This window comes from Ahaetulla prasina, chromosome 2, assembly GCF_028640845.1.
Source record: "Ahaetulla prasina isolate Xishuangbanna chromosome 2, ASM2864084v1, whole genome shotgun sequence".
NCBI classification, from domain to species: Eukaryota; Metazoa; Chordata; class Lepidosauria; order Squamata; family Colubridae; genus Ahaetulla; species Ahaetulla prasina.
This window is the reverse complement of record NC_080540.1, coordinates 276,066,491-276,089,508: the sequence shown is the minus strand read 5'-3', so window position 1 is coordinate 276,089,508 and position 23,018 is coordinate 276,066,491. Positions and strand designations below refer to the sequence as shown.

Below are 23,018 nucleotides of genomic sequence, written 5' to 3'. Positions count from 1 at the left end.
TTCCCAAAGTGGTGTCCTCCAGATGAAGCCCAAACACAACACACAGGATTTGCACTTAGCATGATGAATTATGTGCCATCAAGCTGTTTTCAACTCCTACTGGTTATATAAATAGATACTGATTAGGAATTCTGGGAATTATAGTTCCAATGCATTTGGAGGGCACATGGTTAGAGGTTGAATGGTTAAAATGAATGAATGGATGATCAATTTGTACCAACACTGCCATCATTTGTAAACAAACTCACTTTAATAGGCTTGGTGGCGTGGCAGGGGAAGGATACTGTAAAATCTCCATTCCCTCCATACTCTAAGGGAAGGATACTGTAGAATATCCATTCCCTCCCCAATCTAGGGGAAGGTTACTACAAAATCCCCATTTCCTCCCTATCAGCTGGGACTTGGGAGGCAGAGAATAGATGGGGGCGGGGCCAGTCAGAGGTGGTATTTGCCGGTTCTCCGAACTACTCAAAATTTCCACTACTGGTTCTCCAGAATTGGTCAGAACCTGCTGAAACCTACCTCTGCTTCCCACCAAAGGTGGTCCCTATTTTTCTACTTGCATTTTTATGTGCTTTTAACCTGCTAGGTTGACATAAACTGGGACAAGTAACAGGAGCTCTCCTCGTTACGCGGCACTAGGGATTCGAACTGCTGAATTGCTGACCTTTTGATCAACAAACTCAGCATCTTAGCCACTGAGCCACCATGTCTCTTTAGTATAATAGTAGTATCTCATAAATAGTAAACTGTGTGTGGAAAAACAGTAACATGCATCTTTTTTAATTTACTTATATCCTGCCTTTAAAAAATGACAATAAAGGTATCTATATTATCTTATTTCATAATAGAGTTGGAAGGGACCTTGGAGGTCTTCTAGTCCAACCCCCTGCCCAGGCAGGAAACCCTACACCATTCCAGACAGATGGTTATTCAACATTTTCTTAAAAATTTCCAGTGTTGGAGCATTCACAACTTCTGCAGGCAAGTCGTTCCACTTATTAATTGTTCTAACTGTCAGGAAATTTCTCCTTAGTTCTAAGTTGCTTCTCTCCTTGATTAGTTTCTACCCATTGCTTCTTGTTCTACCCTCAGGTGCTTTGGAGAATAGTTTGACTCCCTCTTCTTTGTGGCAACCCCTGAGATATTGGAACACTGCTCTCATGTCTCCCCTAGTCCTTCTTTTCATTAAACTAGACATACCAAATTCCTGCAACTGTTCTTCATATGTTTTAGCCTCCAGTCCCCTAATCCTCTTTGTTGCTCTTCTCTGCACTCTTTCTAGAGTCTCAACATATGTTTTTTAAATCGTGGCGACCAAAACTAAATGCAATATTCCAAGTGTGGCCTTACCAAGGCATTATAAAGTGGTATTAACACTTCACATGATCTTGATTCTATCCCTCTGTTTATGCAGCCCAGAACTGTGTTGGCTTTTTTGGCAGCTGCTGCACACTGCTGGCTCATATCTAAATGGTTATCCACTAGGACTCCAAGATCCCTCTCACAGGTACTACTATTGAGCAAGGTACCACATATATGGTACCTGTGCATTTTGGTTTTTTTGCCTAAATGTAGAACCTTACTTTTTTCACTGTTGAATTTCATTTTGTTAGATAGCGCCCAATGTTCAAGTCTGTCAAGATCTTTCTGTAACTTGAGCCTATCTTCTGGAGTGTTGGCTATTCCTGCCAGCTTGGTGTCATCTGCAAATTTGATGAGTTCCCCATCTATCCCCTCGTCCAAGTCATTGATGAAGATGTTGAAGAGTACTGGGCCTAAAACAGAGCCTTGGGGTACTCCACTGCATACTTCCCTCCATGTGGATGTAGTTCCATTGAGGACTACACATTGAGTGTGGTTGGTCAGCCAGTTACGAATCCATCTGGTGGTGGTGCTGTCTAACCCACATTTTTCTACTTTATCTAGTAGTAGGTTATGGTCTACTTTATCAAATGCTTTACTGAAGTCCAAGTAAATTATATCGACAGCATTCCTCTGGTCTACTAATTTTGTCATTTTGTCAAAGAATGCAATAAGATTAGTCTGGCATGATCTGTTTTTGACAAACCCAGTTGGCTTTTGGTTATTACTTTGTTTGCTTCTAGGTGTTCGGTGATTCGTTGCTTGATTATCTTTTCCAGAATCTTCCCTTGTATTGATGTCCGGCTTAGAGGTCTGTAGTTTCCTGGATCTGTTTTTTTTTCCTTTTTGAAGAAGGGAACTACATCAGCTAGTTTCCAGTCCTCTGGCAGTTCCCCTGTGCTCCAGGATCTTTGAAAGATATAGTTCAGTAGTTCTGAGATCTTGTCTGCCAGTTCCTTCAGAACCTTGGGGTGTAATCCCTCCAGTCCTGGTGATTTGAATTCGTCTAGGGTAGACAGGTGTTCACTTAACATTTTCTTCCCTATTTTAACTTGTGTTCCTAATCTGTTTTTTGTGGTGCTGTTTTTGATAGGTTGGATTGTTTTTTTTTCCTTTTGTGTAAAGACAGATGCAAAAAATGAGTTAAGTAGATCTGCTTTCTCCCTGTTGCTTGTCACCTTCTTGCCACTTTCTCCCAGCAATGGGCCAATTGCTTCTTTGACTTTTTTCTTGTTTTTAACATGTTGGAAGAAGCTTTTTTTGTTATTTTTTACTTTTGTCGCTAGCCTTTATTCGTTGTGAGCCTTAGCTTTCCTCACTTCATCTTTACAGGCTCGGGCTATTTGCTGATATTCTGCCTTAGTTATTTGCCCCTCTTTCCACTTTTTATACTTGTCCTTTTTGTCTTTCAATTTGTCAGATAGTTCTTTATGCATCCATGCTAGTTTCTTTTGAGATCTATTATTTTTCTTCTTCCCTGGTATTGTGCTAGACTGGGCTTTTATAATCTCACTTTTCAAAATTTCCCAAGCTTCTTGAGTTGTTTTCCCCTTGAGGATTCTTATCCATGGAATCCTTCTCAAGCTCTCTCTAAGTTTATTGAAATTAGCTCTCTTAAAGTCTAAGACTCTAGTTTGATTTTGTTCTACTACTTGTGTTTGCATAATGTTTGTAATGTATTTGACTTTTGGAGGGAACTTTTGGACGGAAAATGCATGTTGTTGATTGGCTGGTGCCTCAGCCAGAACAGTATATAAGGAGAGCTTCTCCTGTGGTTTATTTGCTGGGTTCACACCATACAATAAAGAGCTGTTATTACACACGACTTGTCTCCTGCCTCCTCAATCACCTGATCCAACAATGTTGAATTCCAATATTGCATGATCACTTGCCCCCAAGGTTCCTGTAGCTTCAATACCTTCTATCATTTCATCTCTGTTAGTGAGAATTAAGTCCAATATGGCTGATCCCCTTGTTCCCTTCTCTACTTTTTGGGAAACAAAGTTGTCTGCTAGGTTTGTTAGGAACCTGTTGGATCTTCCACTTGGTGCAGTTTGTCTCCCAGTTGATGTCAGGGTAGTTAAAATCCTCCATTACTACTGTGATGTGCTTCCTACATACCTTAGTTAGCTGACTAGCAAAAAGTTCATCTACTTCCTCTGTTTGGTTGAGTAGCCTATAGTATAGACCTATGGCAATATCATTTTCCCCCACTTTAATATTGACCCAAATGCATTCAAGATAATTTTTATCATTTTTGTGCTCTATTTCTGTAGAGATTTAGTTATTTCTTATATATAGTGCAACCAACTCCTCTTTTATTTGGTCTATTTCTTTTAAATAATTTATATCCCTCTAGCTGTATGTTCCATTTGTGGGTTTCATCCCACCAAGTTTCTGTAATGGCAACAATATCATATCTGCCCTCATTTACTTGAATTTCTAATTTACCTTGTTTATCCCTCATACTCTGTGCATTGGTGTATAGACATTTGAGTCCATTTGGATTGACCTTAAGTTTACTGTCTACATAACCTGTGTTGTGCCTGACTGCCCCTACTTTCTTGCCACCTGTCTGATTAGCGCACATGGTATGGCACTGGTAGGCGGGAGGCATGAACAAACGAGATGATACCTCCCGCCTACCAGCCATTTGGAAACCCGCCCTTATTGACAAACGAGTCCCTAACATGAGGAATGACACCAGACCCACACTCACGAGGTCCACACAGGATGTCACCACCACACATCCATCCAGAAAGCAGACCCAAACCCACACTGATCATGAAGCACGACCGAGGACCAGAAGCCAGACCGCAGCTGCAACATTAGCCATTTCAAACCCCTCCAATCCATACATGCAAAAACCAAAAAACCAAAAAATATCCACCATCCTAAGAAACCCCAAAGACAAAATTGAGTTAGAAAATCAAGGAGTATATGAAATCCCATGCACCGCCTGCCCCACCACATACATTGGACAAACCAACAGAAGAATAAGTGCACGCATTGAAGAACACAAGAACTCATTCAAAAAAGAGGAACCAACTTCTTCCCTGGTCCAACACTTTAAAGTCACAGGACACGATATTGACTTTAAAAAGACCAGAACTATCGCCAAAACTGAACACTTTAACAACAGAATAATCAGAGAAGCCATCGAGATAGAAAACGCCCACACAGCATGAACAAACGAGATGATACCTCCGCCTACCAGCCATTTGGAAACCTGCCCTTATTGACAAACGTGTCCCTAATACGAGGAATGACACCAGACCCACACTCACGAGGTCCACACAGGATGTCACCACCACACATCCACCCAGAAAGCAGACCCAAACCCACACTGATCAGGAAGCATGACCAAGGACCAGAAGCCAGACCGCAGCTGCAACATTAGCCATTTCTAACCCCTCCAATCCATACATGCAGCAGACTGACACCCACTATGAAGATGTAGCACGACCACGAACACAAAGCCAAACAGCAGCAGTGCAGCTCACCAGCTCAAATCCCCCTGCAACTCAGACTAATCTGAGCACAAACAAGCCCCCACCAACACAGGACACACTCCCAGCCAATCAGAGCACAAAAAAAACCCCAGCCAATCAGAGCACAGCCAAGCTCCCACCCAATCAGTTCAAACCCCCACTAGCAGTTAAAAGGAAGAAACAGCTGCGATCACACATTGCTCCCAGAAGCACGAAGCTGAAGCCTGAAGATGACGAATGAGACTTCGTCGAAACGTCACCAAGACACTTCCAATTTTACGCGGGAGAAAACCCGAATAACCAAAGACCTACATATATATATATATATAAAATTTTGAAACTTTTTTCTACTCAGTCTCTTCCTGTTCCACTATCTCCATCCTATTTTTACATCACTATTGGCTGATTTTCAGTCAGCTATTGTAAACTTATTTATATTTTTATCAATTTTCCTTTCACTCTATCATATATCCCTAGGAAGATTCTAATTAATCACTACTTCTTATTTCATCTCTACAAGAGAACTAAAACATCAAAATCTTGGCATGTTTCATTCATGTTTCATCGTTCCCATCACCCATCTCCTTCCACTTATGACTGTAACTTTGTTGCTTGTATCCTTACGATTTATATTGAAATTGATTATTTCCTGATTGCTTATGTGTACCCTATGACTATCATTAAGTATTGTACCTTTTGATTCTTGATGACTGTATCTTTTCTTGTATGTACACTGAGAGTATATGCACCAAGACAAATTCCTTGTGTGTCCAATCACACTTGGCCAATAAAAAATTCTATTCTATTCTGTTCACTTCATTTGGACTTTAATTATGAAGCTGTTTCAAGGCTTTTTAAGTAAGTGATTGTTGAACGTCTTTGAATCCAGGATGAAGTAACTTCTTGAGTTATGGAGAACTGGCATCTGGTTGCCATTATTATAATGGAGCAGGGATTATTAATTAGTTTTCATCAAGGCTGGGAGAACAGCCAATGTTTGGAATTGGTGATTAGGGCTGGATGTGTTTTATATCAGGGGTCTCCAACCTTGGCAACTTTGAGCCTGGTGGACTTCAACTCCCAGAATTCCCCAGCCAGCAAATTCTGGGAGTTGAAGTCTACCAGGCTCAAAGTTGCCAAGGTTGGAGACCCCTGTTTTATATGATTACGCCTGAAGAATGGCTTTTGTAGGTTTGAAATTTTTTTCAAAATGTCTAATGCTGCTGTTTGGTCCTGAAAAATCCACATCAATTACACTCAATCTAAAACAATGCAAACTGCATGGAATGCTTTTTATGCAGCTTTTAATCCATCAAGTCTAAGTAATAAACCAGAAGCTGTAGCAGAATCTACAGCAAGTTAAAACTGGAGCAGCGTTAAGCAACAGTGCCTAAAGAATTTGCATGGAGCTTGTTCAGCAAGTTATTTATTTTCCTCTAATCCCACATGCGGCTCTGATGACAAATCATTATTTAAGTCTGTTGCAGCATCAGCTTACCACAACATTCAAGCTCATGAACAATTATTGTAAATGTATAGTGTCAAAGGAATTTTTTTCAATGTTCCCTTGCTAAAAAAACCCAATCACCACTGATAGTATCTGAAACATTAACAGACTTCTTATGGCACACATTTTAACTAATTTTTGTCATCTGTTTCAGACTGTACATAGTAATATGATGAAAAGGACTCTTGTTCACCAAAGTTGCCCACGTTGTTGTTGCCGATATGTTTTGGCTGGATCTCCCTCCACAGGAGAGCAATAGAATACCACCCTACTTGCTTTATTTCTGTTCCTTTTCCATAAATTAATTGCAAGTAATCCTTGATTACTACAGTTCATTTAGTGACCATTCAAAGTTACAACAGCACTGAAACAGTGACTTATCACTATTTTTCACATTTACGATCATTGCAGCATCCCCATGGTCATGTGATCAAATTTCAGCCACTTGGCAACTGACTCAATATTTATGACAGTTGCAGTTTCCTGTGGGCATGTAATCTCCTTTTGCAACCTTCTGAAAAGCAAAGTCAGTGGGAAAGTTAGATTCCCTTAACAACCATGTTACTGACTTAACATCTGCAGTGATTCACTTAACAACTGTGAGAAGAAAACTTGTAAAATGGGGTAAAACTCACTTAGCAACAGACATTTTGGCTCAAATTTGGTCATAAGTTGAGGACCACTTGTATTGTGTTCTTAATGCAGAATGCAGCCTTGCTTATTCACAATCTTCACAATCTGGTGTAGGGTTTCCTGCATGGGCAGTGGGTTCGACTAGAAGACCTCCAAGGTCCCTTCCGACTCTGTGATTCTATTCTATTCTATTCTATTCTATTCTATTCTATTCTATTCTATTCTATTCTATTCTATTCTATTCTATTCAAATCTCACCTGGAGAGTTCTTTCTAATGTGCATCAGGGTATACTGCCTTTAGCAGCTTAGGATGAATTCTACCTTAAGAAAAAAGAATTTGGTGCACATATCCCTAACTTTCTCCATGTATACTCATCCTCCAGGAGCTATGTTGGTCCTCGGTTCTTTTCCAGACATAATTCAGAGTGCTGGTTATTCATTTTATGCTCGTATGTGACTCAGAGCCAGGAAACCCATGTCCTACAGAATTGCCTGTCAAGGGTGAGCAGGGAGCCTGCAAGGTGAAAGCCCTGTCTCTGCTTGAGGAACATCATACACGGGCCTTAGTGGTGCTCATGGGTGGGATCCTACCGGTTTAACAACCGGTTCGCTGCGCGCATGTGCATAATTTGCAGAAAATTGAACTGAGAGCAAGGAAAACAGCTGAGAAACGGCAATTCACTCTGCCGCCCCGATCAGCTGGGTTTCGGAAACAGAAATATAAGTAAGTATAGCACAGGGACGGGTGGGCCCACTTGAAAGAAAGAGAGAAGTGGTTCACTCATGGCTGAAAGTCAGAGCTAACAGTTCGCTCGAACCGGTCTGAACCGGTAGAATCCCACCACTGGTGGTGCCCCCAACTTCCATAAGGGTCAATGTCTCCTGCAAGGCTGTGAAGCTGACCTTGTTTCACATAGTTTCTAGCTTAGTAAATCAAGGAAAAGATGGTATAGGGTTTCCTGCCTGGGCAGGGGGTTGGACTAGAAGGCCTCCAAGGTCCCTTCCAACTCTGATGTTATGTTATGTTATGTTATGTAGCCATGTTGCAAAGCCTTCATCAAAGTCACCTGGTTCCCCTTGGTAAAATGTTAAAATAGGGGCTAGAATGGTAAAACTACTAGAAGCACTCACAATTGGCTGCATGAGCGCTCATTAATCGCTTCACTTCAGTTTGCAAGGAAGTATCAAGTGAAATTCACTGGGCCCTGTGCTGTTCAATATGTTGGTCAATGTCATGGAGGAGAGATATAAGGGGAGACTTATCAAGTCTGCAGATAATACAAAGCAGGGGAGGGGGGGAGAAGAAATGCAAAATATTTTAGATAGACTTCAGCTGTGAACTAAAATGATTAGAATTTAATGGGGAGAAATGGATATAATAAAAGACATAAGTATTGGAGGGGGAGGCCTTGGCTTCATAGAATTCTAGAATATATAAATTGGAAGGGACCTTCTAGATCAGGGGTGTTAAACTCACAGCGCCCTGGCATCCCGAGACATATCACAACTTTTTTCCTCTTCCTCTGAAGAGGAAAACCGGGGGTGGGTATGACCAGCGTGTGCCACATCCGGCCTGCGGGCTGCACGTTTGACACCCCTGTTCTAGGTCATCTAGTCTAACGAGTACAATACAGGATTCAGTTTAATCATCCTAGGTAAATAACCAAGCAGCCTGTTTGAAAACCTCCAGCAAAGAGGAATTTTCCACTGTTCTAGGCAGACTCTTTTACCGCTTAACAACTTCTGGTTAGAACAAGAATTTAAGACCACTAGAAAAAAAAGGTACATAGGACCTTAAAAAAAATCAACTAGCAGCAACCCTACCGGTATCTGGGAATCTACATGAAAATTAAACATGAGCCAGCAATGTGATTCAGCAATTTCTATCAGCAAAAGGCAATTTCTGTCTTGGGCTTTAGTAACAAGATCACAGAGTTCAGGTCACAGGAAATAAATGTTAAAATCTACTCTGCTCTTGTCAGATTCCGCTTGGCACAATTCTGGGCACCAAAGTTCAAAAGACAAGGTGGAGCAAGTTCAGAAGAGAGAAAAGAGATGACCGAGATTATCTTTAAGGTCCCTTCTAATTTTATGATCTACATCAAATAAATAAAACAGGCATTGTTGAATGCATCCTCTGTGTCATATGTTACAAATAATTTACAAATTCAATGGTGGTTTTTTTTGCCATACTTTGTAATATGCTATACCACAGTGTAGTGATTAAATTACTGGACTAAAATATAATAAGGAAACAGCTTCATGTCCACATTTGCAATGAAAACCCACTGAGTGAACTTGGGCCAGTCAGTCTCTCTCATTAAGCCCAACTTATGTCTATGGAGATTCTCAGTCATCCAGGTCAGAGCTAAAGAAGCTTCTTGGATGAGGAACAAAATGTCTTCAAAGAAAAACCAGAAAGTCCAGTTCCCTCTTGAAAAAGCACCTTTGGGAAGCCCAACTTAGCTTTCAGGGAAAAAACTGGAGAAAGGAAAGCTCCTTCTGTAAGTCCAGAAAACGTATGAATGGACTTTAAAGAGCAGTGCACTGAATTAAAACAATCGTAACCATTTCAATACTGATTTTGATCCCATCTTCAACTGCATCTCTAGAAATCTGGTATTAAAGGCACCTAATTTGGTTGTCCCAAAGGTGCTTTTTCAAAAAATAACTTGACATTGTTTTTCCTTGAAGACATTCACTTCTGATCCAAGAGGCTTCTTCAGTTCTGAACTGAAGAAGAAGGGATGAGAAGCAAAATGTCTTCAAGAAAAACAATGTCCAGTTGTTTTTTGAAAAAGCACCTTTGGGACACTATACTGTAGCTTTTCCCAGATTAACCTTAATGCATCACTTATTCATTATAAGAGCGTTAACAATGTGGATTTACAGTACTAGCCCAAAAATGAAATAATTATTTTGATTGATGTGTGTTTGATTCAGACATCTCATGTTGGCTTAAGTATAGTTTGTTGAATAAACTATAAACAGCTAAGTTCACACAATATGCTAGAATCCAAACAATTATGTGGAAATAAACATCTCTAATGTGCATAGCCTAAGCACTATTTTTTTTTCTCCTTGAGCTGCCACAGTGCCAACTACTGTTCTATGGCTGAACTTTGTCCATTATCAAATATGGGCATAATCAACTCTCATTTAGATATTTAATTATTAGCTCTGACAGAGGCAGAATTTATAGAACACACCTAACGTAAACCCAATATACACACATCCGTTCTATTTGTTTTGGCATTTAGTACTTTATTGACATGCTAACTGAGATCCATAAATATTTATGAGTTATTGGCATCTGTTTTAGAGGATTGATACTGCTAAAAATCCATCTTCCCCCAGACTTTGAACCTATGCTACATGAATTCATAAATTGCATTTTTGATCATGTTAAAACAGAAAAATATAGAAAACTGAAGGCAGAAAAAGCCCCAATGGTCCATCAAATCTGCCCCTTGAGTTTTTGTTCTGCTTTATGTTTAATCAATTAATTGTTATTTATTTTTATTTTAAAATTTATTATTTTTTATTTTATTTTACTCATTTATTAAAAAAAAATAGTTAGATGATAGACTAGTATCCCAAGCATATTTAAACTTAGTTACTGACCCACTACCTGCGCTGGAAGTTGGTTTCAAGTTTCCACTGTTCTTTTTGTGAAGCAATACCGTTACTACGTTATTAGCAGAGAGTTACTTTTATCTCTCTTCAAGGCGCCTAGTATAAAAAAGATTACACATTATATTCCTTTCCTGATAAAAATCTATGCTACTAAATTTCCTTGCACTGCCACATAAATAAAGTCTCAGGTAACTTATATTCAACCAGTTTTAGATCACAATCAAGATAAGGAATGAGAGACTAAAGCAATTTCTTCCTCATCTCAGCTTTCTCTAAATTTAATGCTGTTAATTGGTTACTGACCACAGTCAGTTATTTATTCAGGCAAATTAGTTCAGCCTAACGTTTTCTAAAGGTAAGACAGGTGTTGATTTCATATAGTATGTTTCAAAGGAAACTCATTTCCTAGGACTCTTGAGATTTCAGTTTTATTGCACAAATTTGATCTTCTTCAACTAAGCTTTCTTCCCTAAGAAATTGTGTATCATAATGTGGCTGTCTCATATTGTGTTAAGCCTAAACCGAGGGGGGAGGGGTGAAATTCAGCAGGTTCTGACAGGTTCTGGGGCCAGTAGTGGAAATTTTGAGTAGTTCGGAGAACCGGCAAATACCACCTCTGGCTGGCCCCAGAGTGGGGTGGGAATGGAGATTTTGCAATACACTTCCCCTGCCACACCCACCGAGCTACACCCTCAGAACCAGTGGTTTAAAAAATTTGAATTCTACCACTGGGCCTAAACTATAATTTATTTAATAAATCATTGGTAAATAGCAGCTTACTGAGTGACATAAACCCAATCACAAAAATTTGCAAATCAAAACTTTTCCACACCGCTTATTAAAACTTATGAACAAACTATATGCTTTGATAAGGAAGGATAAACATCATATTTATTTTGAAGGAAAGACAGAGTATGAGTTGAGTCGGGCTGATTATTATGGAGCCAATAATAATCCTCCTCATTCCCTTGTCTGAATATCATTATTTGTTTTGCTAATACAAAAATAATGACTTAGAAATCTATAGGGTCATAATACTAGACTGTCTCCTTGGAAGAGGGGAGGGAACACTGCAGGACTGCTCCATGGGGAAGGGTTGGTGTTTGCATCATGGAGACCCAGCCTCCCCTCCTTATTCACTATAAAAATCCATAAGGAAGAAGGTAGGCATAAACATTATCTTTTCCGACTTGCCTAGTTTTTGCTCTCCTTCCTTTCCCACAAAGCCAGAATCAAAGAGTGGGAAGGAAGGACAGGAAGTCAAGGAGCTTTCTAGCTGGAGCACTCGTTCGCTTGTTTTTTCATAGACTCTCTAGTAAGATAACAGAATTGCCTTCTTCCAGTTCCAGTTCCAGAAGAGATAGTCATTCTTTGTTACATCTTTTCTTTCAAACAAGCCTTTCCTCAAAAGCGAAAGCAGAAGTATCATTAAGAACAGTTTCTCAAATATTCGTTATCATTACATTAAGTTCACCTTGTTTGCACATAAGTTTGGGGTGGGGGGAAAGCACGTTTTTATGCTGTTTGACATATGGTTTTTGCTTTTCTCTATCTGCTCTCTGTCTTCTTCTCATTCTTTTTTGCTAGAACACTATTAAGAACTTCAAGGATTTATAGATTTCAGCTTAATTATAGTTTTGCTGATGCTCTGATTTGGCTCACAAGAGATCTTGCACCTGAATAACCTGATACAAACTAGAAGAAAAAGACAGGTTTTTTTCAACAGCTAAGTAAACTACTTAGAGATCAAATGCACCAAAAACATTGAATATCTAGTTTTATGATTTGGCCAAGTGTTGACAGAACTCCTCCCAACCCACAAAACTGTCTTTATTTAAAGGCAACCTTCAACCTGAAATCTGAAGTTTTGACTACCTGGAGCAAATTTGACTCCAAACCACCAAGTCCATGGCATGATTGAATGATGAAAGACATGTAAGAATGTCACCTGGGCATTCTTTTTTCGAAGAACAAAGAAGACCTGAAATGAATCATATTTAAAAGGAGCAGTGTGAATAGAAAAGTCAGTGCAGCACATTGAAAAGTTTGTTATCTGATTTACATTTTACAGATGAAAATAAATTACAAACGTTAGTATACCTGCAAAAATCAAAGTAATTGGTTCAAAATAAAAGAAGCTGATTTAGACCAACTCAGGCTACAGGTCCCTCTAACACAGGGGTGTCAAACTCATCTCATCACGTCATCATCAGGTGACATATCATGACTTTTTTCCCCTTTGCTAAACCGGGGGTGATGATGGCCAGTACGTGATGCATCCGGCCCGCAGCCTGGGAGTTTGACACCCCTGTTCTAACAGGTATTGTCTCCTCCTCATAATTCCCTAGGATCTCTGGCAGAGGTCATTCCGAGCACTAGCTATTAAAAACCTACAACTTTGTTGATCTACAGTATCTAGAATTCTCTCCAATCAGCCATAGAGGCTAGTGCTACTGGGAATTGTGGCCATTTACATGCTGAACTATACAGTATATTCTCTGTCCCTTATGTAAGTCATATGCCCTACAATACAGTCAGGGACCCACCTAATAGTGCATGTGAATCATAAATCTATGATATAGAACTCTAGTTCAAAACAACTTCATAAGGCTGGATAACTAGATTGGGAAATAAAAATTGGAAAGATTGTTTCGCATTAACACACAGCCAAAGGATCTTCTAGAAGTCTTTGGAACTCTCTTTTATATTGTATTCTTTCTTTAGGAAACCCCAAGGCCTACAATTGGCTGGTAATAGTTTTCCCTTCAAGAACGGAATGAAAGAGCATCAAAGCCAAGTAAATTTTCAGACCACCTAGACAGAATGCAGAGAGAGAGAGAGAAAGAGACAGAGGGAGGGAAAGAGAGGGAGAGGGAGGGGAGAGAGAGAGAGAACAGTTCAAATGTTATCCTTTTGTGTCTTTCTAAAGAGATTACCTTTTCATATGATTGTTCTATACTGTTTCTTTCAAGTTATGCTCTGTCAATTACTGAAATATTTTTCAGTGCATATTTTCTACAAATTTTTACATTCTATTTCAGAAATTATTTGGTTAACTTCTTGGGTTTCTTTTCAGGGTTCACACACAGACTTTGATTGCACAATTTCTTTCTTTCCCATCTAATATTCTATACAAGCTTTAGATAAATTTAAAATTTATATTCAGAGCACTTTTAGAGGTATTAAGAATGAAGCTCCCAAAAATCACAGCCAGCATAATTTGGAATTCTGGGATTCCAAGGATATCTGAAGAGCTAAGTTTAAAGACTGGACTGAACTTTCTATCAATTAAATGTATAGATATTGGTAAAGCACAGCATCATTATTATGCATAAGTAATGAGCAGATCTTGACATGGTTGTTCTCTGTGAGAGAGGAAAACTGAGAAACTAAGCTGCCTGACTTTCCATCCCAATTATAATATCCAAAAAGTTTTCACCCATTCAGTAGAATCAATCTAACATTTCTTCCAGTGATGACAAACATTCAATATACAAAGAAATGCCTGAAATATAAGATATTGTTATTAATCAGTCTTTTATTATGTACACAGACCAGAATATATTTATTAAACTATATAATCATACTCACAGTGTCTAGCAACTCAATGAATTTGGAAAAATAATACAACCAGCAGACACGAACCATCTGTAAACAGCAAAAACATTGAGTAAATTCAGTATTGTATGAAAATTCTCCATTTTATTAAGCATGATGAATATATTATACATACAGCTTTAAACTGACAATTGACACATTTGTAGGAAAATTGAAATATCCCTATATGATTATTCCTGAGGTAGAAGTAAGTAGAATCCAGTGAAGCCTCTAAAACAACGGTCTCCAACCTTTCTGGCTAAACAAAAGTCGAATCTTGCTTTATATTAAATTTGAATAGACTTCTAACTAGGTCCTATTTCATGGCCTTTTGTTCGGTTTTACTAACTCAGTCTCTTGGAACATTTTTGGATAAGCAATACAGTAAAAGACCAGAGACAGTCCTAATTTGGATTACAATCAGTGGTGGGTTGCTACCGGTTCACCTCAGATTGGGTGAACCGGTAGCGGCAGTGGCGGAAGGCTCCGCCCACCTGCCCGGACGTCTCTGCGCATGCACAGAAGCATTGCTGAAGTGCACCCACGAGCGAACCAGTAGCAGCCAAAATTGAAACGCACTACTGATTACAATAGTATTGTTACAATACTCACCCTGAGAGCCATAGGTGACCTGGAATAGTCCACTATATCACAGCGAAATGTATAGCCTTTGGCCCAGCCAGACATGAGGAACTAGAAGTAGAAGAAAAGAATTTAATGTAATATTTAGTTTTACAAGTCATTGAATTTCATAAATAATTACAGTAAGAAGGAACCACACCATACACACCACTGATGAATGCTATAAAGGCTCCAAGGAAGTGCTTTTTATTTATAGATTTGCTGAACTTTTTTTTAACTGAATAAACTATAAATGGCTGGCTTCATACAATCCATTAAAGTACAAACAAACCTTATTGTAGTTTAGTGTGACATGTGCACTTAGCCTGAATTGCATGTATAAAAGTAAGCTGATTTTCTTCCAAACAATGCCTTCAAATGTGTTAAATTCTCAAATGGATGAGAAGCAAAATGTCTTCAAGAGAAAACAAAGTCCAGTTGCCTTTTGAAAAAGCAACTTTGGAACTACCAAAGGACATATGTAATTTGAATCAAGGAGAATTTTAAGTTATGTCCCATAATATTTTTTTCTCCAAGGGTTGGCCTAGAATATCAAAGACCCAAGCAATGGGTATTCCAGAGTTTGTATCGTATTATCACTTTAATGTGATCAAGACAGAAATAATTAAATATATGACTGGATTACAATTCTACAAATTGCATTTAATTATATTTTTTATTCAGGTAGAAATTAAATCAAATTTCTTTTTTGTTCCATCCACAGCTTATTTTGGGGGGGAGTAGTCCCTAGCTTGTTATACCCAAAGCTATCTACAACACCCATTATAGGTCTGAGATAGAAGAAAGAGCAGGCAATACTTATTTTATAAGCCCTGATCATATCTCACGGAGGTTATGCATAGCAGTTCACACCATACTGAGAAATTAAAACTTTGATTTCAAAAGTATTTCTGTATACCTAAGTTACATTTCTTTTCACATCACAAAATCATTAATATTTCAGGGGAATCCTTTATACATCTCTATTAGAACAGTAATCTTCTACTTACCTCATATGTCATATAAATCGAAAGAGCCACTATGCCAAAGTTATAAAAAAACATTATTTGCCTCAAATCAAAAGGCTTTCTGTTCTCCATGAACTTTGGTCCTAGATTAGTGACAAAATATATATAAGTTGCAATAATAACTGTTTGTGGGAAAGGTGAAGACATGAGAAGGTAGCCATCAACGCGTGGATCTGGAAAAGAGATATTAAAATGTATTTTAATGTTTGTAGATTTTTGACTTAAATAACAAGCATATTCTTTAACCTAAATGATTGCCTACCTTGAACAGGCTGTTTACCTGTTCAAGAGCACAGTTTTTTTTAATCTTACGCTTCTTGTTTGCTTTATATAAAAGTTTCACGCATACATTACACGGAGAGTTCCAATTTAGCCAAAGCTAAAACCATAGCTGGTAATATTACTAAAACATTTATATGAATGTACAAATTACCTATGTTCATGAGATTTATAACTAGAAGAAACAGTGGTTAAATATTTTTCCTCCCGCATAAATGCATTCTATTAATTTAGCAATATTTGCTACCTCATGTAGACCTTTAAGATCTAGGTAAAAGTTCATCTCTGCCTAATCAAGTTTTCAATACAAAAATTCATAGAGTTCATGATGTTCTTTGAGCTTGAAGGTTTGCTTGCAGATATTTCACAACCCAACTCAATAACATTATCAGCAAATTAAGAGCTCCATAGTTCAACTCTAAGCTACATGTATTCTCTTTTATTGGAAAAACTGATTCACCTATGTTGTCAGTGTATGAGGTGTTCTAGCATGGGTTACCAACGGTTAAAATGCAGATGATTTCACTTCTGTTTAATAGATCTGGGATGATATTCAAATAAAACATGACTTTTATCTCTCGAGTTATCTCATGGCAAATGACAGACCACAAATTTTCATCAGTTGTGAAAAACCTTCTTATAATTTTCTTTGATATAAAAGATGGCCAGAGAAAAAAAAATGAATTTATGAGTAAAAAAGAGCAATACTGGACAGGTTGAAAAAGAGGTCAATGTTTGTCACGGAGGCATGCTGGATGAAAAGGAATATCTCAATGTTTCCCCAGCTGAGTCTCTCCCAATATGTTGGATTTCAAATCCTAGAATTCCTAGCCAATATGGTTTTAATCTATTGAAGATTCAGCTGAAGAACATCAGGCAGATAGAAATGAAATCATGGCAGACATTTATATTTTCAACTTCTCCGTCACAATTGTGGCAACACAATGAAAACCTTGGAATTTTGAATCTTCCCACCATGTTAAATTGCATGTTAGATTGTTTGCTGCCCAAGGTCCATAAAGAAATATTTTAAGAAAATATTAACTTAAACAGACTATGGGATATCAAAGTTGCTACAAATTCGGTATTTTGTTCAAATCCAATACTATTTGTAAACAAAAGGCATTATAAATAAATATTAGGTGGGGGGGAAGGATGACCAGGGCAAGGTCAAGAAAATCCTAATAACAGAAACCATTGGAATTTTAACTAGTTTCACACATCACACGCAATTACTTTATGTCTTAGCCCAACATGTAAATCCAGCCAGTACCAAATAGAGGAAAAATTGTTAAGACAAAAACATCAGAAAAGATGAAGACATTGTAGATAGTATTTAATAATGTCTGGATTTGGATGGTTCTGGAGGTTTTCTCTTTTCTAGTTTTTTTATCCTAAAGCATATTTTCAATAACTTTAGAAATAAATTATTTTTTCATTCTTCCTTCTAATGCTATGATTCTCATCACACTTTAATACCAGCTATATTAAACCTATATGTAATATTTCAGTCTTTCTGAATCCAAATGCCTTTTATCCTATATTCCAAAATCTAAAATCACTACCCCATCCTTCAACTCTCTTTGGCTATTGGCCAAGGTACTCCTCATTCTGAAGCCATCTAATCCTTATTCCACTCATGGCCAGTAGTTTTGAGAAAGCAATTTATCCATCCTAATGGGAATTCAGAAAAAGTTCCCTCATATGTTGCTCCATGTTTTAAATTGCCAAAGACAAAGGCTATACATTTTCTAGTACACAATGCTCCTTCCATAAGCCTATTAGATTAGAACACTTTTCTCTTTGAAGTTTTATCTTTTAAGCCATTGATCAGCAGAAATATTTAGTTCTGCATTGTGACCTGAAGCTATTTCAGAAAAAAAAAATTGCCATATGTTCTCAATATGTAGATTAGCTTCTTTATTTCAGTTCTTTCACAAGGTTTCATAACCAATTAAGGCCACTTGTTATTTTGATCCCTATTTTTCCAAATGCACCAACAATCATCAGTTCAGTGGCTAAAAAGTGATTCATGGAAGAATGTGATAATGCATTAAGTACTAAAACAATAACATTGCATATTTTGTTTATACACACTTTTAAAAATTAAGGCAATCATAAGGAATATGAGAATGCAATCATAATCATTATTTTATTTGCTAAACCATGCTTCCAAAAACAAAACTATTTATATATTTTGTATATAAAAATTCTCTGTTCCACTATGTCATCTTTCTCATTTTCTGAATGAATGTTGGGGTGGGGGAGGCATGAGAGGAAACTTAATAGAAAATGCCAGGGTTAGATTCAGCATCTCGATGTGGTTCCTTAAAGGATACTATTGGTTGCTAGTGAGAAATGAGAAACAAGTCAACACCTTAAGATTGTTGGCCATTAGCTATGTTTACAGTAAACAGGACAAATATTACATTGCCTTATTACTGGGAATAAGAGTGGGAGCTCTAGTGGCACAGATGTTAGAATGCAGAATTGCAGGCTAACTCTGTCCACATCCAGAAGTTCAATCCTGACTGGCTCAAGGTTGACTCAGCCTTCCATCCATCTGAGGTCGGTAAAATGAGGAGCCAGATTGTTGACTCTGTAAACCACCAGAGTGCTGTAAAGCACTATGGGGAGGTATACAAGTCTAAATGCTATCGCTATAACATGCCAGTTAGATCATTTTATCATCCTTAAGTTAATCATTTTTATGTTTTCAGCTTAATGCACTAGCACAACTCTTAACTTATTTTAAAGATATATGATTTCCATCTCCCTCCTCTCAAAAACAATGTTAAAATATATGCTGAAGTAGCATCTTTAAAAAAAATTACACTATATGCAAATAGAATATACTAAGAATGAAATTTGTGAAGAACTAAGTTTAACTATTCTCAGTCCTCATGTTTCCATAAAAATATATTGAACCATTATTTATGCATAACTTGTTATATACTTAAATTATAATGAAATACATTGCACAATTAAGGGAATATTACCAAGAACAGGACATACCAGCAGTTTTAATCCACTCATCATAAATAAGTACAGCCTTTGAAGTCAAATTGTTAAATGCCATTTTCACAGAAGTACGTAGGATTCAGGATTCTTCCTGAAGGCAAATAGGATAGTGTATGTTATGAAATCTGTAAGAAGAAAAAAGGAGTGGTAGTCTTTTCAGAATTTATAAAACCAAGTAGATGATTGTTATGCATTTATAATAATTACTTAATACTGTTTTCTGCTTTAAATAATTCATTCCCCATGTAAGTAAATATATTATGTTCTGTCCTTATGCACCCATATAAGTAATGTAGTCACATTATGTTCTGTTCTTATGCTTTTAGAAACACAACTCTAAGAAACATTTTCTAGAAATAAGCCTTAACTAGTGACCAGAACCAAAATGAAGATCAACTTCATGATTGTAACTAAAGCAAAGAACGATTTGAATATTCAAACAATACTATCAATAGTGCTATTTAGAATTCTACAACTACAATACATTGAAAACCATTTCTATGTTTATCAAACTTGATTTTTCCATTTTTCTCTGCTTAAGTTATAAAGAAATTGGACAACCAGGTTTTGAAAATTTAAATACTGTTTTTCTTATATTTGATTTTTTTACGTTAATACAGTAAAAAAAAATCCATTCTGCTCAGGAATATAACTGTGATTAAAATTGAAAACTCCCGTAGTATGTTTATTTACAGCATGAAATTGATATACCATCTCAATCCTACTTAACTATGCTGATACACTATTAATATAGTATTAATATATATTACAGGACAATAGCAATAATGCAATAATGCATAAAAATGTGACCAAGTTAACACTTGTCATATTTATGTACATTTGCAATCTAGCAAATGCTAAATTGCTATGATAAGGAACAAGAAACTTGCTCCTTTCATTCGTAAACCTTTTGAAATACCATGCTTTATACCTTTACTTAAACTAGCACTATTGGAAACACAATTCTCCAAGAATTAAAGATTTTTCATTATTTGCCAACAAGTCACTCTACTGTCTCAGTCCACATAACTTACTATACAATTCCCATTCAGTGTATATACCTTCCTAGTAAGGCAGTGTATGTGTTTCATGACCACCCCAACGAAGCTATCGAGGTGTTGTCCCGGTGTCTGGAGGCCGTACGGGTCTGGATGGGGAGAAACAGGCTCAAGCTCAATCCCTCCAAGACGGAGTGGCTGTGGATGCCGGCATCCCGGTACAGTCAGCTGCAGCCGCGGCTGACTGTTGGGGGCGAGTCATTGGCCCCAATGGAGAGGGTGCGCAATTTGGGCGTTCTCCTGGATGGACGGCTGTCTTTTGAAGACCATTTGATGGCCGTCTCCGGGAGAGCCTTCCACCAGGTTCGCCTGATTCGCCAGTTGCGCCCCTTTCTAGACCGGGATGCCCTGTGCACGGTCACTCATGCTCTCGTGACATCTCGGCTGGACTACTGCAATGCTCTCTACATGGGGCTCCCCTTGAGGAGCACCCGGAGACTCCAGGTAGTTCAGAATGCAGCTGCGTGGGTGATAGAGGGAGCCCCTCGTGGCTTCCATGTAACACCTCTCCTGCGCAGACTGCACTGGCTGCCTGTGGTTTTCCGGGTGCGCTTCAAGGTTCTGGTAATGATCTTCAAAGCGCTCCATGGCATAGGGCCGGGTTACTTACAGGACCGTCTGCTGCCACCGAATGCCTCCCACCGACCCGTGCGCTCGCACAGGGAGGGACTCCTCAGGGTGCCGTCGGCCAGGCAGTGCCGACTGGCGACACCCAGGGGAAAGGCCTTTTCTGTGGGGGCTCCCACCCTCTGGAACGAGCTTCCCCCAGGACTTCTTCAACTTCCTGACCTTCGGACTTTCCGCCGCGAGCTTAAGACACATCTATTCATTTGCGCAGGACTGGACTAAGGTTTTAAATTTTTAAATGACTAAATTTTAGATTTTGGTTTTAAATTGGGTTTTATTATTTATATGTTTATTTTAAATATTTGGCCTTTATAATAAGTTTTTTAGATGAATGTTTTACTTTGTATATTTATGTGTTTTTACATGGCTGTACACCGCCCTGAGTCCTTAGGGAGATAGGGCAGTATAAAAATACGAATAAATAAATAAATAAATAAATAAATAAATAAATAAATCTCATTCATTGTATATTCTAGTGCAGGGGTCTGCAAACTTGGCTCTTTTAAGACTTGTGGACTTCAGCTCCCAGAGTTCCTCAGCCAGCAAAGAAAAGCTGGCTGAGGAACTCTGGGAGTTGAAGTCCACAAGTCTTAAAAGAGCCAAGTTGCAGACCCCTATTCTAGTGCAATCATTTGGCCTTTCAGTAGTTCACAGTAACAAAAAATGCAGCAATAACATAATGCTCACTAAATAGAATAGAATAGAATAGAATTTTATTGGCCAAGTGTGATTGGACACACAAGGAATTTGTCTTGGTGCATATGCTCTCAGTGTACATAAAAGAAAAGATATGTTCATCAAGGTACGACATTTACAACACAATTGATGGTCAATATATCAATATAAATCATAAGGATTGCCAGCAACAAGTTATAGTCATACAGTCATAAGTGGAAAGAGATTGGTGATGGGAACTATGAAACGATTAATAGTAGTGCAGATTCAGTAAATAGTCTGACAGTGTTGATGGAATTATTTGTTTAGCAGAGTGATGGCCTTCGGGAAAAAACTGTTCTTGTGTCTAGTTGTTCTGGTGTGCAGTGCTCTATAGCGTCATTTTGAGGGTAGGAGTTGAAACAGTTTATGTCCAGGATGCGAGTGATCTGCAAATATTTTCACGGCCCTCTTCTTGATTCGTGCAGTATACAGGTCCTCAATGGAAGGCAGGTTGGTAGCAATTATTTTTTCTGCAGTTCTAATTATCCTCTGAAGTCTGTGTTTTTCTTGTTGGGTTGCAGAACCGAACCAGACAGTTATAGAGGTGCAAATGACAGACTCAATAATTCCTCTGTAGAATTGGATCAGCAGCTCCTTGGGCAGTTTGAGCTTACTGAGTTGGCGCAGAAAGAACATTCTTTGTTGTCCTTTTTTAATGATGTTTTTGATGTTAGCTGTCCATTTGAGATCTTGCGATATGATAGAACCTAGAAATTTGAAGGTTTCTACTGTTGATACTGTGTTGTCAAGTATTGTGAGAGGTGGAAGTATGGAAGGGTTTCTCCTAAAGTCTACCACCATTTCTACGGTTTTGAGTGTGTTCAGTTCCAGATTGTTTTGGTTGCACCACAAGGCTAGTCGTTCGACCTCTCGTCTATATGCGGATTCGTCATTGTCTCGAATGAGACCAATCACTGTTGTGTCATCTGCGAACTTCAGTAGCTTAACAGATGGATCATTGGAGATGCAGTCATTGGTATACAGAGAGAAGAGAAGTGGGGAAAGCACACAGCCTTGGGGGGCCCCTGTGCTAATTGTACAGGTTTTTGATGTGATCTTGCTTAGCTTCACCTGCTGCTTCCTGTTTGTTAGGAAGCTTGTGATCCACTTACAAGTCTGTTCCGGTACCTGTAGCTGGTTTAGCTTAGTTAGAAGAATGTCTGGAATGATGGTATTGAATGCTGAACTAAAGTCTACAAAAAGGACCCTTGCATAGGTCTTTGGAGACTCAAGATGTTGTAGGATGTAGTGCAGAGCCATATTAACAGCATCATCTGTTGATCTATTTGCTCGGTATGCAAATTGCAAGGGGTCTAACAGCGGATCCGTGATGGTTTTCAGGTAGGAAAGCACTAGCCTTTCAAAGGTTTTCATGACTACAGATGTTAGAGCAACTGGTCTGTAGTCATTCAGTTCCTTGATGGTGGGCTTCTTGGC

At 38.3% G+C, this 23,018-nt stretch overlaps 1 protein-coding gene across 3 annotated transcripts in view; it reads right to left on the bottom strand.

The window, feature by feature from the left end:
• The window catches only part of ELOVL7 (ELOVL fatty acid elongase 7), a 54,413-nt gene that overhangs the window by 4,847 nt on the left and 26,548 nt on the right, over positions 1-23,018 (bottom strand). For 2 of the 3 annotated variants that reach the window (XM_058169745.1, XM_058169746.1), the window contains exons 2-6: positions 19,174-19,304; positions 15,862-16,052; positions 14,843-14,923; positions 14,225-14,281; positions 12,509-12,614 (exon numbers count right to left, since the gene is read on the bottom strand). In XM_058169745.1, coding sequence (XP_058025728.1) covers positions 12,509-12,614; positions 14,225-14,281; positions 14,843-14,923; positions 15,862-16,052; positions 19,174-19,237 — 499 coding nt within the window. In that variant the 5' untranslated portion in view covers positions 19,238-19,304. Of the gene's footprint in view, positions 1-12,508; positions 12,615-14,224; positions 14,282-14,842; positions 14,924-15,861; positions 16,053-19,173; positions 19,305-23,018 lie in introns of those variants that run through there. The other variant, XM_058169747.1, reaches the window with a different exon arrangement.